Here is a 13,196-nt window from a genome sequence, read left to right as displayed (position 1 = left end):
TATCGGTGTATATGGGGGCTATATCAAGATATAGTCCGATATAGCCCATCTTTGAACTTAACCTGCTTATGGACAAAAAAAGAATCTGTGCGAAATTTCAGCTCAATATCTCTATTTTTAAAGTCTGTAGCGTGATTTCAACAGACAGACGGACGGACATGTCTAGATCGTCTTAGATTTTTACGCTGATCAAGAATATATATACTTTATAGGGTCGGAAATGGATATTTCGATGTGTTGCAAACGGAATGACAAAATGAATATACCCCCATCCTTCGGTGGTGGGTATAAAAATTTTTATCAGTAATAAACATTTAAAGGTTTTTATTTAGGCATTTTATTTAGGGTTTCTAATTTGGCTTTCTATTGTCCTATGCCAAGTGAACAAATCACAAATCAAACGATCTTGTATTTTTATATCCACCACCATAGGATAATCTAGTCATTCCTTTGGAACACCTCGAAATATTCGTCTAAAGTATATATTTTTGATCGTCTCGACGTTCTGATTCGATCTAGCCATGTCCGTCCGTTTGTACGTCTGTCAAAATCAAACTAGCCGCTTAAAATTTTGCACAGATACTTAATATTGATGTAGGTCGTTGGGGTTATAAATGGGCTATATCGGTTCAGATTTAGATATAGCCACCATATAAACCGATCTCCCTATTTGACTTCTTGAGCCCCTGGAAACCGCAATGTTTGTTCGATTTGGCTGGAATTTTGAATGAGGTGTTCCGTTATGACTTCCAACAACTGTGCCAAATACGGCCCACCTCGATCTATAACCTGATATAGCTCCCATATAAACCGGTCTCTCGATCATTTTTGCTCGGTTTATAGAAGCTTTAATTTTTTCTGGTTTAACAGAAGTTAGTATGTAGAATAATATAATGCCCTTCAACGTAATTTATTTTGTATAATTTTTTTTAGCAGAATCCATGGTGGTGGGTTCCCAAGATTCAGCCCGGCTGAACTTAGGACGTTTTTACTTGTGATGTTCTACGTTGTTAATCGATTGATGATTGCATGAATGAATGACAAACAACGCGTTTAAAAAGCACCTTCATTAATGATAGGTTTGGAATTACTGAGAATGTATTTAATCATCTCTGTTAACAAAATTTTAAGTTGAAACTTGTATTTCCATTTAATTTATTCAATAATACTCAAATTTAGGAAATTCGTAAAATGTTCTGAAGTAAAATTTATTCATTTTGAAGAATTGAGGTTAGCAAGCGTAGCAAGCGTTAAACTCAACATAACAACATGTGTATATACACATGTTGTTATGTTGAGTTTAACGCTTAAACAAAAACGGTGTTTGCTATAGCAATATTGTTGAGAAGAAACTTGGTTAAATAAAATGGCTTCCCAAAACCAAGTTTATGAACTATTAGCGACTATTTACAGTTGAGTAAAATTTATTAAAAATCTGCAATTTTTCCTTGTTTTACTCAAAATTTAACCAAATTAGATTAAAATCAGCTAACTTATTTGGATTAAGTATTTTATATTATTTTATGTCAACCAATTTTCTAAGTGTATTAAGTATATATATTCTCGATCAACGTAAGAATCTAAGACGATCTAGCCATGTCTGTCCGTCTGTCTGTTGAAATCACGCTACAGTGTTTAAAAATAGAGATATTGAGCTGAAACTTTGCACAGGTTCTTTGTTTGTCCATAGCCATAGGCATATTGATATAGCCCCCATATAGACCGATCTGTCGATTTAAGGTCTTAGGCCCATAAAAGCCACATTAATTATCCGATTTCGCTGAAATTTGGTACACTGACAATTCTTCGACATTCTTCTTCAAATTGGCCCAGATCGGTCCAGTATTGGATACATCTGCCATATAGACCGATCTGTAGATTTAAGGCCTTAGGCCCATAAAAGCCACATTTATTATCCGATTTCGCTGAAATTTGGGACAGTGAGTTGTGTTGGGGCACTCAACATCCTTCTTTAATTTGGCTCAGATCGGTCTAGTTTTGAATATAACTGCTTTATAGACCGATCTCTCGATGTAAAGCCTTGGGCTCATAAAAGGTGCATTTATTGTCCGATTTCGCCGAAATTTGTGACAGTGAGTAGGGAAAGGCTTTTGACATATTTTTTTCAATTTGGTTTAGATCGGTCCACATTTGGATATAGCTGCCATATATACCGATCTGCCGTTTTAAGGCTTTGGGCCCATAAATGGAGCATTTATTGTGCGATATTGCTGAATTTTGGGACAGTGAGTTGTGTCAAGCCCTACGACATCTTTTTTAATTTAGCCCAAATCAGTTCAGATTAGGATATAGCTGCCATATAGACCGATCTCTCGATTTAAAGTCTTGGCCCCATAAAGGACGCATGCTTTTCGACATTCGTATCGTATATGGTTCAATTCGGTCTATATTTGGATATAGCTGCCAAAAAGACCAATATTTTGCTCTTGAAAATTGAACAGTGACTTGTATTTCTTAGACCACTCAATGTATTTGGTCCAAATCGGGCCATATTCCGATACAGCTGCTGTGAGTGCAAAAATTATGATGTGATGGCTTTATCTGAATATGCACCAATTTTGATGGACTAAGGAGAAGGTGTTCGAAAGGGTGCATATATAAATGGAGAAATTGTTTAATCTGAACTGCTTCTGATGAAATATATCAGAGATATGGTAATAAATAACAAGTAAAAGCGTGCTAAGTTCGGCCGGGCCGAATCTTATATACCCTCCACCATGGGTCGCATTTGTCGAGTTCTTTTCCCGGCAACTCTTCTAAGGCAAAAAAGGATATAAAAAAAGATTTGCTCTGCTATTGGAGCGTTATCAAGATATGGTCCGGTTTGGACCACAATTAAATTTTATGTTGGAACCCTGTGTAAAATGTCAACCAATTCGAATAAGAATTGCGCCCTTTGGGGGCTCAAAAAGTAAAATAGAGAGATCCGGACGGACGGACGGACGGACATGGCTAGATCGACATAAAATTTCACGACGATCAAGAATATATATACTTTATGGGGTCTCAGACGAATATTTCGAGTAGTTACAATCAGAATGACGAAATTAGTCTTATGGTGGAGGGTATAACAATTAAAAATTTTATCGTTTTTAATTGGATCAATTGAACAATTAGTTAGAAATTTCACAAATTTAAAATCATTATTTTTACTTGAATATGCAATTTTTTTTTTTGGATAATTTTTCCAACCACCTTTTTCAAAATCTGCGATTGATATTATCAATTTCGTGAATGAGGCAGGTTCAATTAAAAAATTAATTGGATCAATAAATTTCGTGATTGAAACCCATTTTTATTTTCTCTGTTCTCTGGTGCTGATCTCCCAATATAAGTTCTTGGGGCCATGTTTTGATATAGCTGCCATATAAACCGATCTTGGGGCTTGACTTCTTGAGCCTCTAGAGTGCGCAATTCTTATCCGATTAGAATGAAATATTGCACGACGTGTTTCATTATGATATCAAATATGTGCACCAAGTATGGTTCAAATCGGTTCACAACCTGATATAGCTGCCATATAAACCGATCTTGGGTCTTGACTTCTTGAGCCTCTGGAGTGCGCAATTCTTATCCGATTGAAAGGAAATTTTGCAGGACGTGTTTCGCCAAGACTTCCACCAACTGTGCTAGATTAGGTTCAAATCGGTTTATAACCTGATATAGCTGCCATATAAACCGATCTTGGGTCTTGACTTCTTGAGTCTCTAGAGAGCGCAATTCTTATCCGATTGGAATGAAATTTTGCACGACGTGTTTTGTTATGATATCCAATAACTGTGCGAAGTATGGTGCAAATCGGTCCATAACCTGATATAGCTGTCATATAAACCGATCTTGGGTCTTGACTTCTTGAGCCTCTAGAGTGCGCAATTCTTATCCGATTTGAATGCATTTTTGCATGAAGTATTTTGTTATGATATCCAACAACTATGCCAAGTGTGGTTCAAATCGGTCCATAATCTAATATAGCTGCCATATAAACCGATCTTGGGTCTTGACTTCTTGAGTCTCTAGAGTGCGCAATTCTTATCCGATTGGAATGAAATTTTGCACGACGTATTTTGTTATGATATCCAACAACTGTATGCCAAGTATGGTTCAAATCGGTCTATAACCTGATATAGCTGCCATATAAACCGATCTGGGGTCTTGACTTCTTGAGCCTCTAGAGTGCGCAATTCTTATCCGATTGGAATGAAATTTTGCACGACGTGTTTTGTTATGATATCCAGCAACTGTGCCAAGTATGGTTCAAATCGGTATATAATCTTATACAACTGTCATATAAACCGATCTTGGGTCTTGACTTCTTGAGCCTCTAGAGTGCGCAATTCTTATCCGATTAGAATGAAATTTTGCACGACGTGTTTTGTTATTATATCCAACAACTGTGCCAAGTGTGGTTCAAATCGGTCCATAATCTAATATAGCTGCCATATAAACCGATCTGGGATCTTGACTTCTTGAGCCTCTAGGGGTCGCAATTATTATCCGATTTTCCTGAAATTTTGTACGACGGATTCTCTCATGACCATTAACATACGTGTTTATTATGGTCTGAATCGGTCTATAGGCCGATACAGCTCCCATATAAATCGATCTCTCTATTTTACTTCTTGAGCCCCCAAAGGGCGCAAATCTTATTCGAATTGGATGACATTTTACACAAGTCTCCAACATATAATTTAATTGTGGTCCAAACCGGACCATATCTTGATATCGCTCTAATAGCAGAGCAAATCTTTTCTTATATCTTTTTTTTGCCTAAGAAGAGATGCCGGGAAAAGAACTCGACAAATGCGATCCATGGTGGAGGGTATATAAAATTCGTCCCGGCCGAACTTAGCACGCTTTTACTTGTTCCAATTAAAAACGTGATTGAAATTTTCGAAATATCCAATTATAATACCCTACACCACTACTTTGATACAGGGTATTATAACTTAGAAAATTTGTTTGTAACACCTAGGAAGAGAGATAGACCCATTGATAAGTATACCGATCGACTCAGAGTCACTTCCTGATTTGGTTAAGCCATGCCCGTCTCTCTGCCTGTCTGTCCATCAGTCTGTCTGTTCGTCGGGCCATGTTAATTTGTGTTCAAAGTACTACTAGCAATTTTCATCCGATCGTCCTCAAATTTGGCACAAGCATTTTCCTTGGCCTAGAGACGAAGCAAATTGAAATTGATAAAAATTGGTTCAGATTTGAATACAGCTCCGATATACATGTTCGTCCGATTTAAACTAAAAATCACTTATATCAGTCATTTGTAAACCGATTATCTCGAAATTTTGCATGAGGGATTCCCTTATAAGTCGACATTACTGGTGAATTTAATAGAAATCGGCTCAGATTAAGATATAGCTCCCATACATATATTCTTCCAAATTGGACTGAAATTGCAAATATATCATCATTTGTATCATTATCACGAAATATTGCACTACTGATTTTCTTAAAAGTCCCAACATTGTTGGTGAATTTCAAAAAGAAATCGGTTTAGATTTAGAAATTGCTCCCATATATATGTTCTTCCGATTTGGACTAGTATTGCAATAATTTGTTCATTTGTTAACCAATTATCACGAAAATTGGCACAAAGGGTTCTCTTTTGACTCCCGGAATTGATATTGAATTCAATAGAAATCAGTTCAGATTTAGACATAGCTCCCATATATATTTTAATCCGATTTTGAATAATACTCATTAGATTAGATTAGATTATTTGTTCACTGATCTTCATAAATTTGCACGAAGGTTTCTCTCTTCTGATGACTGATGAATTTCATAGAAATTTGTTCAGTTTCAGATATGGCTCGATCTTCTCAAACATTTGCGCAACGATTTACCCTATGGCTCCTACATCAATATATACGGATTTTGTTCGATGTGGTGTAGGGTATTAAAAAGGTCGGCTTCGCCTTACCATAGCCAGTCCTTGAATGTTTTTTAATTGGATCAATTTGAAATGTAATTGCAAATATGCAATTTTTATATTAAAATTTTTGCAAAAAGATCGCTGCATAGGGCGCACCCTCAATTTCGATGCAACGTGGTTCACATATGTAAAAATCCTGAAACACGAAATTTAGTTTTACATTTGGTAAATGATCACTCCTTAAGATTCAACGGAAATTATTGCTTCCCGAAATCTTATATTGTATATAAAAATCAATTTGTGTTTGTTTGTATGTTTGTGTGTTCCTTATAGACTCAGAAACGGCTGAACCGATTTTCTTGAAATTTTCACAGATGGTGCATAATGACCCCGTGGTGAAAATAGGGTACTACATTTTTTAATATCTTAAGGGGGGGTGGACCCTCCCCCTTACCCTAATTTTCAGAAACACCAGATCTCGGAGATGGGTGGTGCAATTTTAGCGAAATTTTGTGTGCACTCATATAGTACCCTAAAAATAAAAATTTAGTATCCAAATTCCAGATGGGGAACCTAGAAGGGCTGCCCCCCCAAAACCTACCAAACATATATTTAGACCAATCACGACAATATGGGACTCAAATGAAAGGTATTTAGGATAAGAAAACGTATCTGATATCCAATTGTCGGACCAAGTTCAAGGGGGACCACCCCAAGCCCCAAAACACCCCTAAATCGGACATATTTACCGACCATGGCAATATGGGACTCAAATGTAAGATATTTGCAAGCAGAATACGAATCTGATATTCAAATGTGGGATCACGTTTCGGTCCACCCCTTTCCCAAAACACCCCCAAACAGGACTTATTTACCGTAGAATACGAATCTGATATCAAAATATGGGACCAAGTATTTGGGCGGCCGTCTCTCACCAAAAACATCCCCCAAAGGGGACAAATTTACGACCATAGCAATATGGGGCTCAAATGAAAGGTCTTCGGGAGTAAAGCACGAATTTGATATCAATATTCGGGAAAAGTGTCTGTGGGGCCACCACACCCCCACAACACCACCCAAATAGTAAATATTTGCTGACGATTGAGGGTTTTTAGGGTGGAACACGAATTCGATATATATTTTCAAGGCCAATTCACTAAGTGGCCGCCCATCCCACAAAGCACCCCCCAAGCCGGTAATGTTTGCCGACTATGGAAATATGGGGCTCAAATTAAAGATATGTGGGAGTAAACCACGTATCTGATATCAACATTAGGTGCCAACTGTCTAGAGGACGTCCCACCACCATAACAACCCCCAAATACGACATATTTGCAATTTGGGTCGTAAAGAGAGTGGAACTAAATATTTATAGTTTTTAGGACCAATACCCCAAACCGAACATATTTGCTGGCTTTTGCAATAAGGAGTTTAAATGAGATTAGAAAACGAATTTGATATCCAATTTTGAGGCCAATGGCAATATGGGGTTCAAATAAATGATATATAGATATATGAGAATAGAGCACGTTGCTGATATATTTTCCGGGCTTAGTGTTTGGAGGACCACCCCAAGCCCCAAAACACCCCTATATCGGGCATATTTACCGACCATTTTAATGTGCAGCTTAAATGAAAGGAATTGGGGGTGAGCAAGAATTTATACCCATTTTCGGGACCAATTTTCTGGGGGTCTACCGACCATCGCAATATGGGGCTCAAATAAAGGTATTTGAGAATAGAAAACGAATTTGATAACCTATTCTGGGGACATGTGTTTGGGGGACGCCTCATCCTGAAAATCCTCTTAAGCCAATGGCAATATGGAGTTTAAATAAATGGTATTTGAGAGAAGAGCACGATGCTGATATTTTTTCAGGGCCAAGTATCTGGGTGACCACCTCTCCCCCGAAAACATCACTAAATCAGACATCATGAGAAATGAATGGCTGAATAAATTATTTTAAGAATGGAATTCGTAGACCAATAAAGATTATATGAAATTCAGATAAAGGCACTTATATTGTTAAACTGTTAGTCAAGTTTGCATGGTATTTCACTAAAAGATTTTTAATTGTCGAAAATAAATATTCCAAGGGAACTTATGTTCCATATAAAGTAAAAGAAGGCGCAGCGGAGCGGGCTCGGGTCAGATAATGTCGAAATAAAGAGCGATCTTAACCATACTAACGAACGTCGAGGAACCTAACGCAACTCATTGTGCCTAATTTCGAAAAAATTGGTTAATAAATTCACCTTTTATGGGTCTAAAACCTTAAATCGGGAGATGGGTATATATGGCAGCTATATCCAAATCTGATTCGATCTAGGCCATTTTGAACAGGGATGTCGAGGAATCTAACACAACTCGCTATACAAAATTTCTCCGAAATCGGACAATAAATGCACCTATTATGGGCCCAAGACCTTTATTCGAGAGATCGGTCTATTTGACAGTTATATCAAAATCTGAGCCAAATTAAACAAGGATATATAGGGGCCTAACATAACTAACTGTACCAAATTTCAGCGAAATAGGCCAATCAATGAACCATTAATGGGGCCACAATGCTAAATCGACAGATCATGGCAGTTTCTATAGCAGCTATATATAAATTTTAACCGATCTGATCTGTACTGAACAAAAATGTCGAGTGGCCTAACATACCCACTGTTCCAAATTTAGGCGAAATCGGATAATAAATGTAGATTTAATGGGCCTAAGGCCTTAAATTGGCAGATCGGTCTCTATGGGGCAATATCAAGCTATAGTCTGATATAGCCCATCTTCATTTTTCCTGCCTATGGACAAAAAAGAATCTGTGCAAACTTTCTGCTCAATATCGCTATTTCTAAAGACCATAGCGTGATTTCAACAGACAGACGGACAAACATGGCTAGATCGTCTTCGATTTTTACGACAATCAATATATATGCTTTACTAGCCGAACTGGCCCCGCTCCTTGAATCGGAAAGCACTTATTAATGTGTCAGAAGTTTTCCCCTGCTCGGTTCCTGGTGTTTTTAAAAATTAGGGTAATGAGAAGTGATCTTTAGGGGAGGGATGGCACCTTAGACATTTCGACTTAAATATGGATATCAAATTCATGCTGCACTTCCAAATCCCTTTGAACCATTTGAGCCCCATATTGCCATGGCCGGTAAACATGAACAGTTTGAAGGGTGTTTTGGGGCTGGGGCGGCACCGGCACTTTGCACTGAAATTAGATATCAAATTCGTTCTTTATTCCCAACGGAAATGACGTTCAGTTTAATGGGTCAAATAACCCATTTGACGTATCTTTAAGAGAAAAAGCGCCACCTAGACCAAATTTAAAATCATATTCGTAATCTACTCCCAAATACCTTTGATTTGAGTCCCATATAGCCATGGTCGGTTAATATGCCCATTTGGGGGTATTTGGGGGTGGGCGACCTCCCATTACTGGGACCTAATGTTTTATGCTATATTTGTAATCTACTGCCTAATACTTTTCATTTGAGTCCCGTATTGACATGAACTTCGACTATAACTATTTAGAAGAGTTTTGGGGTTGAAGAGACCCGCTGGGAACTTGAACCCAAATTTTAATACCATATTCGTTTTCTGGTCTCTAATACCTTTCATTTGATAACCTTGTTGTGCCCATCGGACCACTTTCGGATATGGGTGGCGTTTTTGGGGTTAGGGGGAGGGTCCGCCTCCACCCGATGTCTAAAAATTATAAAGCCTATGTTTCCTTCGAGACAAACGTACACAATCTATGAAAATCGGTTCAGCCAAGTATCATATAGTCATAATGGGTCTAATGGCGTTTTTGAGGGGTGGCGTGACCCCCTATACTTCGATCTGATTTTGTATGCCAGATTCGAAATCTGCTCCCGAATACCTTTCATTTGAGCCGCATATTGAAATGATCGCTCAATATGTATGTTTGGGGGAGTTTTGGGTTTGGGGCGACCCGATGGGTACTTAGACTCATATTCGTATTCTACTCTCCAATACCTTTCATTTGATACCTATATTGTCTCGATCGGTCCACTTTAGATTTTGGGTTGTGTTTTTGACATAAAGGGAAGGGTCCGTCCCCCGGCCGATATCGAAAAATTATATAGCCTGTGTTTCCTTCCAGACCAACCTACACAATATGCGAAAATTTCGAGAAAATCGGTTCTGCCGTTTTTCAGTCTATACGGAACAAACAATCCGAGTCCCATAAATCCGTGATTGGCTAATGTGCCCATTTTGGGCGTTTTTGTGGGGGTGGAGTGACCCACTACACTTCGTCATGAATTTGAATGTCAGACTTGTTATCTACTCCCGCTTACTTTTCATTTGATACACATATTGTCCTTATCGGTCCACTTTTGATGTTGTGTGGTGTTTTTGGGGTAACAGTGGAGGGTCCACCCTCTTCCGTTATCAACAAATTATAAAGCCTATTCCTCGTTCCAGACCATATTCGTAATCTACTATTTGATACCCATATTGTCCCTATCGGTCCACTTTTTATTTTAGGTAAGGTCCGCCCCCTTCCAATATCAACAAACTAAAAAGCCTTTTCCTCCTTTCTGACTTTTTCGTAATCTACCCAACCCCATATTGTCCCGAGTCCCATTTGTCATTATCGTCCAATAAACCTATTTTTGCGGGTTTTGGGGTTGGAAATAATAACTTAAATTTTTTAGCGCAGTTTTTGACGATGCACAAATAATTATTTGTCTGGGGTAATTTCCCGAAAGTTTCACAAAAATATAGTTTAAATCATATTATTTTTTAATTTTCTTGTACAGCAAAATGAATTTTCCACATCCCTAATAGTTTGAACGAAAACTTTGCAATTAGTTCACAGCAGAAAACCGTGACAGCGAGAAATACACCATAGCCAAACATGGCTAAGGCATAACGACACTCTGTTAGGCCAATTGAGACGAAACCACCGACACCACCTTCACATTTTGGTTTTTGCGGAAACCATTTACGCTCTTCACGATTCATAAGGCCAACTTCACGTTGCCAACGTAGCCTGTGAGGGGGAAAGGAGAGCTTAATAGCATTTTATTTGATTAGAACTACAGCATTTTTTTAAACAAACTGTCGACGAAATAATTCCTTGTAGGGGAAATTTTTGCGTGTAGGTATGCCAATCATGGGTAGTTGAAATGGCTCCAATTCCTTAAGACCGCACTTTTCGGGTTCACTATAGGTATCACTGATGATTTGATAGCCGGCCTGTAGCTCCACTTGATAGGCAAACATGCCGGTGCGTATTTTCTCCATGCCTATAGAAGGACGCATATAAACGCTATCACCTTTGGGAGAGATTTTCTTGTGATACAACTGGCTGGTAACAGGATCCGTAGTTTCCTACAAAAATGTATTTTTTTTTTTAAATAGGAGCTGGTATATATTTTAGTTAGTTAGTTAGCTTACATTAAAGTAAATTTTATTGTAAACCGTGTCCTGCACCCCAATTTCCATGGGAGATTGACTCAAATCATGCAAAGTATGTATAGCCTCAGAGGGACTTTGCAGCAGGGCCACAATATTGGCCGAAAACGAGGTGAACAAAAATAAAGTAGCCACAAAAGTGGTAAAAATTATAATACGACCCGAACGATTACCAAAGGATAGATAAAATCCCTGCTGGCACATGGCACCCCACACAAAAACAACTCCATCCCAAAAATCCATCTCATGGGTATAGGGAGAGAACCACAGTTCCAGGGCAAATACGAATATGGTGAACAATATCAAGAAGAAAATGGAAATCCAAACATCATTTTCAAAGGGCATGGAAAAGATATTCGCCACAGCTGATAGAGGTGGCTGTCTAAACATTACCCCTGCCCTTATACGAAATGTCTCAGCGATAAAATCGCAAAGGGCTATGCGATCCAAGCGCATAAATATGGCCATTTGGCCAAAATCTAATTCATAACGCTGAAAGCTGCCCATTAGGCCATCGAAGGAGCCATTTGGCTGGCGCCAACCATAATTATCGGTTTGATGGGTATTGAAGCTGAAAATGGGATATGGTAAGTTCTTAAACCATTGAATAACATAAGAGACCATATACCTCATATTTAGCTTATTGGCCAATTCCAATGTCAGACGATTGTTTACTTTCGAAATGGTGTCAATGTGTCGCGTAGAAAGATCCTCAATGTCAGTAAACATATCGGGAAAGGCAATTACCAGACCGGTATTAAAAGTTATACCCTCCAAATTCTCACGATATGATATGGAGGAGCCATATCTCTGCAGAGCTTTTAACAGTTGCGTCGAATTTTTAAAATCTATTGTTACCCGATTTATTAACAAATCTTTCTCAGCACCCACTTTATAGCAATCAAACATTGAATAACTTTTGGTTTCCTTAACTCGCACCAAAACTTTGACTTCACTATCCGGTGGCAGAAAAATGTCATCTTCTTCAAGCTCTTCAAAGTCATTAAAATTATCTGTTACCAATAACCAGAAACGATTGGTGGTAAAGTAGTTGTGCTCTGACGCAGCACTCCAACTTAAAACATTCAAGCCACAAGAGCTACCAAAACTTTCCAAAACCACTGCTGTCTTATGAGCCAAAGTCTCAAATCGAAGGTTTAAAGGTCGCCTCCCAATGCTATCATTCCTATGAAATGTATTTGATGGACCGTATAAAGAAGCCATGGGAGATTCCTTTAGATAATCAAAGCCAGACCAAAAGCGTACGGGGACATTTTGCTCCATAAAATATGAGGTGAGTAGTATCAGGTCTAGTTGAGATGTTGCTAAAAGGACAAACAATTTGATTTGGTAATGACTTAATGTGGTAGTAAAATCAAAACTTCTTCACCATTTCCTTTCTCTGAACATTTGATAAGATTCACGGTTCGCGCACCATTGAATTTAAAGTAATCATGAATGATTTGATTCAACTCAAGCTGATCTGCAGTAGCCCTTTTCCCCTGTACACAAGGCATGTCAGTAGCGAAACCTGTCACAATTCCCATATACACCATGACTAATATCATGATTTAATCAACGACTTTGAATGATGTTCTTTGCCGAATTGCTATTATTACTCTGACGAAGATACTTGGTCACCTGCTCATTTTCTATCCTCGATTACCTTCATATTTTTCCATAAATTGAACACCAATTTAAATTTCTATATGCTGGGTAATTTTTCCAGCCAATTTTGTTAACAATGAACTGCAAGCTGTTGTTGATCCCTTCCTCTTGACCAACAAAGCAATTCAATGGCATTAGCAACCATCCAATCCAATTAAATAAATTTTTTTA

At 38.1% G+C, this 13,196-nt stretch overlaps 1 protein-coding gene across 1 annotated transcript in view; it reads right to left on the bottom strand.

The window, feature by feature from the left end:
• The window catches only part of LOC106090276 (uncharacterized), a 46,480-nt gene extending 33,651 nt beyond the window's left edge, over positions 1-12,829 (bottom strand). Inside the window, exons 1-5 of the mRNA XM_059365426.1 lie at positions 12,748-12,829; positions 11,986-12,682; positions 11,340-11,928; positions 11,002-11,273; positions 10,698-10,932 (exon numbers count right to left, since the gene is read on the bottom strand). Of these exons, the coding sequence (XP_059221409.1) occupies positions 10,698-10,932; positions 11,002-11,273; positions 11,340-11,928; positions 11,986-12,641 (1,752 nt within the window). The 5' untranslated portion in view covers positions 12,642-12,682; positions 12,748-12,829. The remainder of the gene's footprint in view (positions 1-10,697; positions 10,933-11,001; positions 11,274-11,339; positions 11,929-11,985; positions 12,683-12,747) is intronic.
• Between the last annotated feature and the right edge of the window lie 367 nt (positions 12,830-13,196).

Source organism: Stomoxys calcitrans, chromosome 1 (genome assembly GCF_963082655.1).
Source record: "Stomoxys calcitrans chromosome 1, idStoCalc2.1, whole genome shotgun sequence".
NCBI lineage: Eukaryota > Metazoa > Arthropoda > Insecta > Diptera > Muscidae > Stomoxys > Stomoxys calcitrans.
Note: the sequence above shows the minus strand (reverse complement) of the source record. Positions and strands in the feature narration are given on the sequence as shown.